The following is a 15,165-nucleotide window of genomic DNA, read 5'->3' on the forward strand; positions in this document are numbered from 1 at the left end:
TCTGTCCTTCTCCACCTGACTTATTTCACTTAGCATGACACCCTCGAGGTCCATCCACTTTCCTACAAATGGCCAGATTTCATTCTTTCTCATTGCCATTGTATATATAAACCACATCTTCTTGATCCACTCATCAGGTGATGGACATTTAGGCTCTTTCCATAATTTGGCTATTGTTGACAGTGCTGCTATGAACATTGGGGTACATGTGCCCCTATGCATCAGCACTTCTGTATCCCTTGGGTAAATCCCCAGCAATGCTATTGCTGGGTCATAAGGGAGTTCTATGGATAGTTTTTTGAGGAGCCTCCACACTGTTTTCCAGAGCGGCTGCACCAGTTTACATTCCCACCAGCAGTGTAGGAGGGTGCCCGTCTCTCCACACCCTCGCCAGCATCTATAGTCTCTTGCTTTGTTCATTTTAGCCACTCTGACTGGTGTGAGGTGGTATCTCAGTTAAACCACATCTTCTTTATCCATTCATGAGTCAATGGACATTTGGGCTCTTACCATAATTTGGCTATTGTTGAAAGTGCTGTTATCCATATTGGGGTGCATGTGCCCCTACGAATCAGCATTCCTGTATCCCTTGGATAAATTCCTAGCAGTGCTATTGCTGGGTCATAGGGTACTTCTATTTTTAATTTTTGAGGAACCTCCATACTGTTTTCCAGAGCAGCTGCACCAGTTTGCATTCCCACCAACAGTGCAAGAGGGAGGTTCCTCTTTCTCCACATCCTCACCAACATCTGTCATTTCCTGAGTTGTTCATTTTAGCCACTCTGACTGGTATGAGGTGGTATCTCAGTGTGGTTTTGACTTGTATTTCCCCCACATCAGATATTTTAAATATGAATCAGGAAATACATATGTACAAAATTCTGTGAAAAACTAATGGGCTGAGGGAATCCTGCAAATAATATGTAAGTCCAACTCTGCTACTTCATGTTTAACTTCACTTTCATTTTAAATACAAGAGAAAAGGAGCCAGTGCTTCTTCTTCTCCAATTATTTACCTGTTGTGTAAGACTGCCGAATGGCCAAATCTGTTGACATCATGGTGAAGATCAGGTCTAGGAAGCACTGACCAGCGGTCACAAGCTAGGAGCAAGAAAAACGTATTTCAGAGGGAATCACTATTCATAATCAGTGAGGAACTGGCATCTTCTTTGGGAAGAAGACTGCACAAGCACAACCTCATAAAATGTATCTCTCAGTTTTTCTTAATCACACCATTATTTCTGAGGTAAAATACAGCAGCAGCAGAACAACAGGGCATGGGAGGTAGGACAATATGGCAATTCTAATTCACGAATGCATGCAACACCCATGACACTCACATCTCTCACTCTGCTGCCTATCACTTTTACCCACTAGAATGTTTCTTAACTTAATTCAACATTTTCCACAACTTATGTAAGTAAAACAGGTGGGTTCCATAATTATTTTCCACTCCATATTGATTTGTTCAAACTCAGTAGCTAAAACAGGAAAACATAGCAGAAAAGGAAAACCAAAAAAAATTTTTTAAGTCCCAACTTTGAGGTGTCTGGGAGGCTCAGCTGGTTAAGTGCCTGACTTCCCCTCAGGTCATGGAAATGACTTTACAGTTCGTGAGTTTGAGCCCCACGTTGGGCTCACTGCTGTCAGTGCAGAGCCTGCTTTGGATCCTCTGTCTGCCCCTTGCCTGCTCACAGGCTTTCTCTCTCAAAAATAAATAAAACATTAAGAAAAAAAAGTTCAAACTTCATCTAATTTTTTTAAAAGTCCTTTTCTAGGTTCCCTAGACCTACCAATTTTTCTCTGTTTTGTCCATGTCAGCAACTTCTCTTCTGTACCTTAATCCAACTGGTGCTGCAGAACCCTGCCAACCTCACTACACTCCCTCTCAGAGACACTCAGATATTCCCTTTCACTAAGCGAAGGTTCTTCCACTTGATCCAGTCCTTTACTCAACCCTGGGAACAACAGCTTTCACTTCCTTCTCCCCAGCCAAGACTCTGTGGTCTCCTTCACACAGAGAACAGAGGCCACCAACTCGCATAGCTTCCTATCCACCTACCCTGCTTCCCTCTCTAAAACCACAGGCTGGCGGGGATTCCTTCCTCTTGTCACCTGGCTTTTACCACAGCATTTAAATGTGTCCAAGGAGGCACTCAACTTACGTAAGCCTGCTCTTCCCTTCACAGAGAAGTGGGTTGTTTTTTTTTCTTTTTTTTGTTTTCTTTTCACTAAAACAGTTAACATTCATGGTGTACCTCTCACCTTACATCACTGCTATCTAGATTATTCCTCCTCCCTATCTACAGGCTAACAAAGGACATTTTTATTGCTAAATCCAACAGGCTATCTAGAGCTCTTGTTTTAGTTAATTCCTCTGCAGCCACTGTTTACTGCTCCCTCACTGATCACCAATCTTGCCTCACTTACCTCCTGCTTCTCTGACATGTTTTTCACGGTCTCCACTCTCCTTCAGACTTCTTTATCCATCCATCCTCTGGCTGTCTGCTCAGCCCTCATGACACATGCTCCCTAGAGGTCGCCCCTGCCTAGGGCTTCCCACTGACCTCTGTGTGGCTTAGTCCCATAGTCATTTCCAGCCGAACCTGCCCCTAAACCCAATTACTCCCTTCCTCCCAACCCAGTCCCTCTCCTTTTACTTCCAGCCTTGATATAAAGCACCTTCTACCATGGCCACACCAGATACCCAGCAATAAGGTATAAGTGCTGTCTAACTTCACCTAGCTTACTTCCTTGGGACCCAGGCTGGATGGCCCCTCCTCAAGAAGGCTTTCCCTGACCATAACCTTTACTCTCTTGAGTTAAGGAATGCCCACAGATGCTCTCATGTTTTCTGCTCAGTTCTCCGCCTCACCTACTACGAGGCCAAGCACTGTAATTTACTCATCTCACAATCTCCAAGCTTAGTGGCTGGCACATATGTCTGTTAAAAAAGAACATCTGATGAGACAAGAGAACTTCTAGTATTTGTTTCGCATGAACACATACTGCCCTCTTCTGGTCAAGTATATTTTTGAAAATTACATGTGAAAAAAGTTTTATGTCAGGAATGTGTAAAACCGGTTTTTAGGGAATGAGATAAAGCTATTGGTTAAACCAACTTAACACAATGCTGGTGGTCACAACTACATAAGACTATTATATAAGTCATTCATTTGTAACACAGAGGCTGGTCACCCCAACCCATCCACAAAAACCAACGTTCAACTAATTAATAAGAATGACTTCACTTAATAGAACTCAGTAAGAAAAATATGAAAATTTAAATAAGAATGTAGACTTAATATAGAAGAAATACTTTTTAAAAGATGTGCAATATTTGTCACATGACTATAAAAAATACCATTTAGGGGGCGCCTGTGTGGTTCAGTTGGTTGTGTCCAACTTCATTTCTGGTCATCATCTTGCAGTTTGTGAGTTCGAGCTCCATGTGGGGCTCGCTTTGGATCCTCTGTCCCCCTCTCTTTCTGCCCCCCCCCCCCACTCTCACATGCTCTCTCTCTAAAATAAACATTAAAAAAAATTTTTTTAAATACCATTTAGACCTCTTTCAAATGGCCTGACCATTTTTAACTAGAAATATTTTCAGTTTCTTTTAAAATGTTGTTTATAAGGTGCTTTGGGTGGCTCAGTCAATTGAGCGTCTGACTTCAGCTCAGGTCAGGATCTCATGGTTCGTGGGTTAAAGCCCTACGTCAGTCTCTGCACTGACATGTGAAGCCTGCTTCAGATTCTCTGTCTCTCTCTCTCTCTCTCTCTCTCTCTCTCTCTCTGCCTTTCCCTCATTCACGCTCTCTTTCTCTCTCTCTCTCTCTCTCAAAAATAAACATACATATATACATACATAAAATGTTGCTTATAGACAAAAAGATTCTTCAAAGCTAAAATGGCTTTGGGAAACTTACCAATGTCGTAAGCCATGAAATCTGAAGAGAAGCATTTGGCACCATGGCTCATGGACGTGTCATTGTGTGTGTTTCCTCCAAACACCAGCATGGTTCCACTCACTATCACAGCTGTGTGCAAGTAACGGAAAAATCGGCTGTCCTTAAGAATGGTCCTTTTGAGTTTATTTAAAAATAATAAATACAAGGTTAGTTTTTTAGGATACTTATTATCTATATGCTAATGCAAACACAACCATTTTCTTAACTTTAGAACCAAATGTGCAAATACTTCTAGATGTTTCCCTATGTATAAGTAACTTTCTCAACAATATATATGTAAAATCTTAAAGGCCTGTTAGGAATTTTGACAAAACATAGTAAGAGTCTTAAAAATGGTCATACCTTATGACACTATAATTCCAGTTTCTGGGTAGAAATCACATAAAATACAGACAAAATCTGTACACAAAGCCTTATTAATAAGACAACAACTAGAAACCACAACTTCTAACCGTTCAGGCTCAGTACACCCACACGACAGAGTATTTACACAGCCACTAAAATGACAGACATTTTAATGACTGACAGAATGTAAAATGGTATCCACAGCATGGTCTCAAAATATGTAAGGAAATACAAAAAGAATGAAGAGAAATCATTGCTTTATATAATCACATTATTTCATAATTCAAATCAGACCTGTATGTATTAAAATTAGCACACTTTGTATAATTCAATTTATAGGAGAGGGAGGAGAGCTCTAATTTAGGTCCTGAGACCACCTCTGTTTGATGATTTCATGCAATGACGCCAGTAACTAACCCCAATGATGACACTTTGGTCATCAAGAAAAGATTAAAAAATGGGCAGATTCTACTTAATTGCAACAATTCACAGGGGTGCCTGGGTGGCTCAGTAGGTTAAGTGTCCAACTTCAGCTTGGGTCATGTTCTCACCACTCATGGCTTTGAGCTCCGCGTCAGGCTCTGTGCTGACAGCTTAGAGACTGGAGCCTACTTCGGATTCTGTGTCTCCCTCTCTCTCTGCCCCTCCCCCACTCATTTTCTATCTCTCTCAAAAATGAATAAATGTTTAAAAATTTGTTTTTAAACCAAAAAACCAACAATGCACATAAACTCAGCTTTGCAGAACAATTTATTCCTCAGAATTCTGAAGAATTAAAATGTTACAATGATACTGAGTGTCTAAAATTGAAAAACTAGGGGCGCCTGGGTGGCTCAGTCGGTTGAGCATCCGACTTCAGCTGAGGACATGATCTCACAGCTTGTGGGTTTGAGCCCTGCGTCGGGCCCTGTGCTGACAGCCCAGAGCCTGGAGCCTGCTTCCAATTCTGTGTGTCCCTCTCTCTCTGCCCTTCCCTGTTCATGATCTGTCTCTGTCTCTCAAATATAAATAAAAGTTTAAAAAAAAGTTAAAAATAAATAAATAAATAAAATTGAAAAAACAGTCAAAAAATATTAAGCATTTTCTAATCAATCTACTACAAAATTATAGGATAATGCAACAAAATAAATACTAGCTACACTATTACCTTCTGCTTCTTTCCCAATTTTCTTATCTACAATGCTGAAGAAAATTATCTGCTAGGCCTGAAAACAAAAATATAACACAATATTTTCCCGACAATTGCCAGAATTCACAGGTTAAGGTAAAAGCTAAGAAAAAGCACCCACCACATCTGGGTGTCCACATCGTATCTGTAGAGATCATCTGCGAGCCGGTACTTATTGGCGCTGAAAGCCTTGTAGCCTCCATGAACGTACAGGGCCCTGGTCCTGTGGTCGTAGACGCTGCTGTGGCCATAGCCCCCTTGGACAAGGGCACCCTGGGTATGTAATATACTCCATGTGTTCTTAGCTGGAAGGGGAAAACAGTTAAAAGCAAATGTTGCAGGCTCCTCCTCTCTAATACTTTAAATGACCAATTAGTTTATAATAAGAGATTTCAGGAGACTTGATACATATAAATTTCTTTTATGTTTTAATTTTTTTTTAATTTTTTTAAATGTTTTATTTTATTTTTTTGATACAGAGAGAGACAGAGCATGAGAGGGGGAGGGGCAGAGAGAAAAGGAGACACAGAACTGGAAGCAGGCTCCAGGCTCTGAGCTAGCTGTCAGCACAGAGCCCGACGCGGGGCTTGAACCCACAAACGTGAGATCTGACCTGAGCTGAAGTTGGAGGTTTTACCGACTGAGCCACCCAGGCGCCCCTGTTTTAATTTTTAAAGGAAGGCCATCTAAAACTTATAACAAAACCAGGTGGACAAACATCAGCCTGCTAAATGATCTGATGTTCTAAGAAACCATGCAGGAAAATAATTACATTAAGTTTAAAAGACTCAGATTCCCCTCAGTTGAACAACTGATATCCCGTGACCTTCAGTGACCGATATACAAATGTACTTTATGGGCCTGCTTTCTCAAACTATCAATTAATGGGCGGTACTCCTACACCACAACAGACATAATAAAATTTAACCAATGGAAAGACTACACATTAAAGGGAAATCACAGTCCATTAACACAGTCTCTAAAGGGTGGTCTAATTTTTTTTTTGTCAGAATACTTGTAGTTCCAAACCATTTTTATTTATTTACTTTCTTTTCAACACCCAACGCTTTTAGTGCCATCTTTGGCTGCTTGCCAAACTGACAGTAACAAATATATACTGCATAGCAGCAGCAATAATCTGAATTTCATTAGGAATATAGTAACATTCACTGTATTTCAAGATAAAGTACTGGGTCAGTGGTAGGTGGAATCTTGTTAAACAGAATAATAAGGGTAAAGGTTTTAGATTTGCCATTCAAAAAAGAATCACTAGAAAAAAACACACCTACCCAAGTCATATTCCTGTACATTGCTTATATAGCCATAGAGAGGGCAATGACCAAAGATGACCAGCATGACCACTCGGCCAGTTTTCAATGTGACGATGTGTGCCGAGTGCCCGACAACTGCATACTGCTCCTTTGCTTTAGGGGTCAACAACACCCATGATTCGTTATGAATATGGAACACTCTCAACTCATTGGTCACATTCCCTGTTGAATCAATCTTTCCTCCGTACATGTAAATTTTATCCTAGGGGGAAAAATGTAAACAAAATTCTAAAAAACAGCAAAAGGATTAAACCTGAGAAGGAAAAGGAGAAGTTCAAAACCACAATATTATTTTTTAGCTTAAAAAGGGCTAGTAAAATATTCCTTACAGTGAATTATTAGAAAAGACCGGAGAAAGGAACAAGATAAAATGAGATAAAATATATTCCATATCTCCAACACTTCACCACTGTTCTTGGACTTCCTCATATGAGATCTCTAACAGTAGAAAAAGGGTTGGAAAAATAAGGTTGAAAAGTTCCCTTATCCTACCATAAACCAGAAAAACAAGGAAATGAAAGTGATTATTCAGTTATATTGCAAGGTGGCTATTCTTGACTAAACTTGCTAATGAACATAAAAGCTAATTTATACAGTATTAATTTTTAACCATTTAGTACTACAATCTTAATGCCCCAGTATAATGTGAGTCCATTAAAATCTCTCAGGTTACACTGGTTTAAATGTTAATTTCCACTTACAACCTAGCCAGTTATATAGCCCCCCCAAATAGAAAGTTTCCCCCACACTCCCTCCCCCCCCAAAACACTTCAAAACTATAGACAGAGAATAGAATGGTAATTGCCAAGGGCTGGGGGCAGGGCAGGGGGTGGGGGGAGGAGAGGATGGGAAGTTACTGTTTAATAGGCATAGAGTTTTAGTTTTATAAGATGAAAGGAGTTACCGAGATGAATGGTGGTGATAGTTGTACATTAGGAATGTATGTCATACCACTGAACTGTACCCTTAAGAATGGTTAAGATGAAAAAAATGGTTAAGATGGTAAAGTTCTCATTATGTGTATTTGACCACAATAAAAAAGATTAGAGACAAAAAAAAGATTACATAGCTCTTCAACCACATAATACAATAAAGTAAGCATGGAAGGCTTGAGTTTCTAGCTTAGTACAGAGTGGAGACATTTTACCTTGTATAATGCTAAAGAATGACCGTATCTAACAACCACATTGTTCACAGACGGGTTCAGGGCAAGCCACTCCCTAGAAGCAAGGTCATACCTACAAAACAAATATCATATTTTCACCCAAATGACAAAACAGAGTATCTTATACTTTTTTATTTGTGATATAATGCAGTTTGGCGATACTAATTAAACATGCCATGCATACAAGAAGGCACCTCTGCAAACAAACAAACTTAACCTCTGGGGGGTGGGGATGGGAGGGGAGGTGCAGAGCTTGAGAAGCGGGGAAGGGCTGAACAGCCCTGGGACAAGGGGAAAAAAATGTACTGGAAGTTTCTAATGCTTCCTGAAAACCTCTTCTACACGCAGTCTAAATCACTTGGAAGTTAAATTATCCTCAAGAGACATTTACTGCCATAACTTCTCTTTCATTTAATCATGTGAAATTGAAGACAGGTACTGAAAAGGAATGGTATTTAAGTAAAAGAAAATTCTCGACTTTTACTTTATCTAATTGATTTTCTTAGAGTCCTACTTTCAAGGAAGCTAGCTTATTTAGCATTTCAATTATACTATGGATTCATTTAAAGATTTTTAAAATACAAAGGAAACATCATTCCAGACATTTTGGTGCATATATACAGATAGAAAAATACACTGACAATAATATACTTATATAAAGGGGATCATGCTATACTTGATACTTTAAATCCTGTCAATTTGTATATAATTTAATAGAAAAAAATGAAGTAAAAAAGAAACCAATGCTATTGTTATACTTTAAATAAATGTTTATTTTCTGCTTCCCCGAATAATCCAAATTTTTTATTATGAAATAATAATTATGTAAACAAGATAATACAGGAATGTTTTATCAACATAGTAGCAAAAAAAGGAAACAAATTTCCATCAATAAGAAAAGGATTAATTATGTCTATATAATAAAATTATAGAGTGAAAAATAAATACACTCGAACAACACATTCTCAACATAAATCTCAAAACAATTCTAAGCTAAATAATCAAACTGCAGAATACGGTTTCTATAATGACTAAAAACAGAAAATTTATTAATTCTAATACATGTTCATATATATCAAAAGTATAAAGATACGTATGTAAGCAAATGATACCACAAAATCAGGATACTGATTATCTTTGAGATGGGGGGAATACGCAGAGATCTTTAATTATATTAGGAATGCTCCTAACCTAGGCGGTGTATGCATTAGTATTCATTATTCTTTTCTAAACCTTTCCTTTTGTCTTAAATATTTTACACATGATCTAAAACAAAATGGAGACATTTACTGAGTAATAGAGTAATACATTAATACCAGCTATTACTTTATCTATTTTTTGAAATTTCCACATTTTAAAAAATACATGAAAAATTATTTAGAGGTTGGATTCACTTTAGTTTTTAAGTTACATACAAAATTAATTTAATTTTAGACAGAATCCATTAACTTCCTGCTTTAAAGTTAAAAACCTTAGGACTCATATTTCTTCCCATTTCTTCTCCCAATTTTTGTTATGTGATTTTTACACTGTCCCGGTTCATAACACTCACACTCCATTCTGTAACTGTGATCCCATAGTTCTTTAGTACTGGATCTGTATTTTAGCTGAAGCAATCTCCTCACCGGCCTCTTACTACAACTCCTCCTTGAGACTTTAATTCCTTATTAGCTGGATTTCGCTGCTGAGTGGCTTTTTTTATAGTGGAGCTCATATATGTGCTTTTTCCCCTAAATTCTCTCATGGTTAAGAATACTTGCTTGGGGGGAACCTGGGTGGCTCAGTCAGGGTTGGGTGTCCAACTTCAGCTCAGGTGATGATCACAGTGTTCATGGGTTTGAGCTTTGAGTTGGGCTCTGTCTGTCCTGACAGCTCGGAGCCTGGAGCTTGCTTCCGATTCTGTGTCTTGTGTCTCCTACTTTCTTTGCCCCTCCCCTGCTTACACTCTGTCTCTCTTTCAAAAATAATAAAATATAAGAAAAAAAAGAATACCTGCTTGCTAGCTTTACAGCTGAATGACATCTTGGCTGGGTTTATAATATCTTGGCCATTCTTTCTTGCCTCTAGAACTTTGCAGATACTGCTCCCTTGAAAAATACTGGTAGTGAACATTACTATGGAGAAGCCCAACACTAGTCTGATTTCCCCCCTTTCATGTGGCTTGCTCTTCTGTTTGGAAGTCTGAGGAACTCTCATTCTCATTCTCTCCTTCTCCCTCTCTCTCCCTCTCTCTCCCTCCTATCTCTCTCTCTAATCTTTTTTAAAGTCACACTATTATATTTTACTTAGGTAGAAGTAACTAAAACCCATCCAGGGTAATGTCTTTACAAAATGGACTGCATACCACTATAATACCTTTATGGAGTTCTGGTTGTGAGAGGTCTTTCCTGAGTACTGGCATGGCTTCTAAAAGCATGAATATACCTAATGTTCAAGCCAGAGGCCTGTCTCTGTAAGCTTGAAAGAGAGGAAAGAAACAGAGGGAACCCAAAACCCTAGATGATTTAGTCTACTTCTCTTCAGGTGACACAGAGGGTGCTCTATCTGTATCTTATGCATTTTGCTCCTCATAGTCAACAACGAGTCAGCTCACAAGCCTGTCAGAGACACTAAGGTGCTGGCAGGTCCCAATAACCTGGCACCGATGAACAGGACAAAGTTCTTGCATCACAGGATGTGACTCTTTTCACAACCCAGAGAAGCAAACACAAGGCAAGAACAATATTGGTGCAATAAAACATAAGAAATTCCAAGCACTAGATAAATTCTGGGAGCTTAGTCCAAGATAACAGAATATTGAATGACTAGTCCTAAGACCTGGACAAGCAGATAAGCAAAGACAAACTTCAGCAATTCAGAAACAGGTGTCTTTCAGAGCTGCAGCCATTTCTCTCACAAACCCCTTCTTGATGGCTGCTATCACAATGACAATCACAGCACAAGCCAGACACTCCACCGCCCACAGGCTCCTGGGAATCCAATCACAGTGTCTGACCATCCAAAGACCACGGCAAAGGTTCTGTGGAGGTTGAACATGACCCCAGCCAGAGGAGGTACAGAACTACCTGAGAAGCTTCCCATCCTAAAAGTTCAATAACTTGATCAGATCAGGTCTTGTTGAAGAGCTATTCAATTTTCCTGAAACCTCTTGTACTATTTCAATCCATTTGTCGTATTTGTTAGGTTCTTTTCTTCAGTGACAGCAATTATCTTTATACTGGATCTCCTGTCTTCCACGTGTCTTTGCTTTTCTAATTATTTCAACCTGTATTCGTTGGAGTGTCTATAAAGCTGTCAGTAATTCCATTTTCCTTCTAGTTTTTGCTGTACATAATTTATTTATATTTCCTTAGATGCATAATCTCCCATTTCATCTCGTTATCATTTTCCTGTCTCTCAGTTCATTTTTCTGAATTCATATCCTTATTAAGTTGATGTGCAACATGTAGCAGTTGGAAGGAATCTCCTCATTTATCCTCTATGATCCGTTGACAGCATTTACAAGCTGTTTTCTCCTCTTTATTTTTCCATCATAGAATATTTGTGTTAGCTACAACGTCATTTCTTTCCTCTTCCTTGTGATTAGACATTTATTAAGTGTGGGTGATTTCTTAGTTCTTTTTCTGGAATATCTAAGACAAGTTATCTTTCCATCCTAGCTTTATTGTGAGAAATGGTATTTTATCTTCTACCCACTTTTCTGAAGTCTGAAGACATGCTGGGGCTCAGATGGAAGAGGATGCAACCTATTAAAAATAAACTACCCAGACTCTGCTTTCCTCTGAGATTTTAAGTGTTCTACCCCAGTGGTCAATGCATATCCCAAATTAAAAGAAGCCCTGCCTTCTGGGCAGAGAGAGTCAGCCATTCAATTGAGTTTCCCTCTTTTTACCCAATCCTCCCCAGCAACAATTTCTAATTTCTCCTACACTTTAATTAAGAGGGCAAAACAACAATGATACTCATTCAGTTTGTTTCTTTCCAGATTTGGGGCTATTTGTGAGAGCTCTCAGAATCTCACCCACTTGGTTTCTGTGGGCAGAACAGGGGGTCAGTCTTACTGTTTCTGTGAGTCTGTTTTAAAGTTTGCTGGGGGCACCTGGGTGGCTCAGTCCACTTAAGTGTCTGGCTCCAGTCATGCTCTTACAGTTGTGTGAGTTCAAGCTCCACAATGGATTCTGTGCTGATGGTGCAGAGCCTGCTGGGAATTCTCCCTCCCTCTTACCCCTCTCCTGCTTGTGGTATCTCTGTCTCTCTCAAAATAAATACACTTAAAAAAAAAAAAGAGTTCACTGGATTACGTATTTGGTTATCTGCTATTCAATATCTTAGTTTTTCTTTAAAAAATTTTATTTTGTTAAAAAAAATCTTTTTTAATGTTTATTCATTTTTGAGAGAGAGACAGAGTGTGAACACGGGAGGGGCAGAGAGACAGGGAGACAGAGAACAGGAAGTGGGCTCCAGGCTCTGAGCTGTCAGCACAGAGCCCGACGTGAGGCTCAAACTCACAAACCACAATATCATAACCTGAGCCGATGTCGAATGCTTAGCCAACTGAGCCACCCAGGAGCCCCCCCACAAAAAATGTTTTTAAACCCCTTTTTGCTTAAGGGAAGAAAATTCAGGGATAAAATTTCAATTGGAAATCTTAACCTGAAAGACGAAGACCATTTGTTTCCCAAGAGGACTCTTGGGTAACACAAAATGGGAACTGCTTTTTAATGCAACTTAAAAGTTTTGGTTAACAGGGTTCTGGGAAAAATAGACAATAAGCTCAATTGCTGAAATATGCTTAATAAGAGTATAGATGATGATTAAGTTCATAATGTAAGTTCCAGAAACACTTCTTCTAAAAGGAGTCACTATATTTGCTTTTCATGAGTTAGTAAAAATTATTTGGAACTATATTAACATTGACATGAAACACATAAAGCTATAAAAATCATGTTCTGATCAAGTACAAGCAGAAAAAATGTTACAACCTAAAAAACAAATGTGGCACATGAGGTACACCAGTCAAATAAAACCAAGAGGTGACATTAATATTTCTAGGGAGAGATATTTGTGAAGGAACTAAAGAATTCATTTACTCTCCCATTCACCTGATAAATACTTATTTAAGCTCATTCTATGAGCAAAGCCCTGAGGTGAGTGAGCAAACAAGGGCTCTAACCTTGGAGAACGTATAATGGAAAAGGCAAAACCTGAGAAACAACACGTAGCATTAAAAATGATGAACACTGCTCTAGAAGAAATGAGAATTATGAAAAAGAACAGGGAGAGCCTGTCTGAACTGGATGATCATCAGGGAAGATCTCCTGTGGGACAGTTAACTGAGATCTAAAGGGTGAGAAGAAAACAGCCCTGGGGTACAACAGCAAGAAGAATCTGGACTGAGGGAGGGATGAGCACAAAGGCCATTAAAATACGGACACACACAGAGAGTTTTAGGTAAACACAGAAGACTGGTGAGGCAGGAAAGGAACAAGTTGAGTCTGGCTGGGAAGATAAGCAGTAGTCAGATGGAGTAGACCCATTAGGTCCAATGGGAAAACCCACTGATAGGTTTTAAGAAGGCAGTAAATGATATAATCTATACTATATAAAAAAAAAAAAAACACATCCCAGTTGGTATTTAAAAAATGGATTAAGAGGAATGCATGGAAACAGACAGACTTGCTAGGAATCTACTGCTAAAGCCTATGTGAGAGATAGTGGCAGGCTGGTCACAGACAGGAAAGAGGGACTATAACATGTATTTAGTGGGCTTCACATGAGATTAGGATAGGAGGACGTGAAGGAGAGGAAGTATAAAATCATTCCCAGATTTTTTGCTTTGAGAGAGGACGATATCAAATACAAGAGTAAAAATCACATCAGTGGTAGAATATTCAACTCTCACAGTATCTAGGATCATAGCAAAAGGGACAATCACTTTCACACCTTTAATTTTACCTTACTTCTCAGGGCAGTGGCACTAGAAACAGTGAAAAATAGAGTGGGGGTAGATTTTAAAAGTAGAGCTAACAAGATCTGCTGACATACGGTAGCAGACAGAAACTAGGGTGGTGGTCTTCATGATCTTGGCTTCTTGGTATTCATGCCCATGTGTAATACCTTCCCCTCTCCTCAAGTGTAGGCAGGATCTAGGACTTGCTTCTAACCAACAGAACATGGCAAAAATGATGCCATGACATGTCCCACCAGCAGACTCAGTCTAGAGAGTCTCAGTGTGACCTAATGAAGCAAGGAAGCAGCAGCCACACTAGGGAAGTCAAAGTGATAAGGTACTGTGGGCGGCCTAGACCTAGAATTTGAGGGCAGCCTCTACTTGACAGTCAGCAAGGAGCTGGAGCTACAACCACAAGGAAATGGATTCTGCCAACAGCCCTAATGAGCTTGGAAGTGGACTTTCCCCCAGCTGAACCTCTAGATAAGAACAACGGCTAGCTGACACTATGATTGCAGAGCACCCAGTAAAGCCTTGCCCAGACACCTGACCAGCAGAAATGTGTGCTGTTCGAAGCTGCTAAATTTGTAGTTGTTTGTTATGGAGCAAGAGATAACTATATACATACTGATATGGGATGTGAAAAAACAAGAAGTTAATGGCTCCAAAATTTTGGGGTTAGGCAAACAGAAGTATGAAGTAATCATTAACTGAGATAGGGTCATCTGGGGCAAGAACTGGCCAGGAGGAAAGATCAGTTTTGGACACATACAGATGCCTCTGAGATAGCCAAAAGATTGAGATGTCAAATAAAGAGGTGGAGATAAGGGTTCAGGTGAAAAGGCGAGGATGCAGATATAAATTTGGGGGTCACCAACATAAAGGCCAAGATATTACAGGAGATCACCAGGTGAGTGAACATACACTCTCACAGAAGAGGACCAAGAGCTGAGCCCTGGGGCACATCATCATTCAGAAGTCAGTCCGTTGCAGAAGAACCAGCTTCAGACGCTGAGAAAGAATATGAGTTGGAACAAATATCCGGAGATTGTGGAGCCCCGGAAGCCAAGGGAAGAAAATGTTTAAAAGAGGAGGGATGGACTAGTTTTATCAAATGTTGGTGACAGATCAATTAAGAGAAGGACTAAGTACAGAAAAATTTAAGTTCAGCTCCTTGGTCACATTAGCCACATTTCAAGCTCTCAATAACCGCACATGGCTAGCGACACGACAGTGTT

General features: G+C 39.5%; 1 protein-coding gene across 3 annotated transcripts in view; it reads right to left on the reverse strand.

Moving 5' to 3' along the window:
* The window catches only part of ATRN (attractin), a 152,598-nt gene that overhangs the window by 83,575 nt on the left and 53,858 nt on the right, over nucleotides 1–15,165 (reverse strand). For all 3 annotated transcript variants that reach the window (XM_029919212.1, XM_029919213.1, XM_029919214.1), the window contains exons 7-11: nucleotides 7,960–8,050; nucleotides 6,771–7,014; nucleotides 5,603–5,786; nucleotides 3,927–4,081; nucleotides 1,017–1,101 (exon numbers count right to left, since the gene is read on the reverse strand). In XM_029919212.1, coding sequence (XP_029775072.1) covers nucleotides 1,017–1,101; nucleotides 3,927–4,081; nucleotides 5,603–5,786; nucleotides 6,771–7,014; nucleotides 7,960–8,050 — 759 coding nt within the window. The remainder of the gene's footprint in view (nucleotides 1–1,016; nucleotides 1,102–3,926; nucleotides 4,082–5,602; nucleotides 5,787–6,770; nucleotides 7,015–7,959; nucleotides 8,051–15,165) is intronic.

Source organism: Suricata suricatta, chromosome 12 (assembly GCF_006229205.1).
Source record: "Suricata suricatta isolate VVHF042 chromosome 12, meerkat_22Aug2017_6uvM2_HiC, whole genome shotgun sequence".
Taxonomy (NCBI): domain Eukaryota; kingdom Metazoa; phylum Chordata; class Mammalia; order Carnivora; family Herpestidae; genus Suricata; species Suricata suricatta.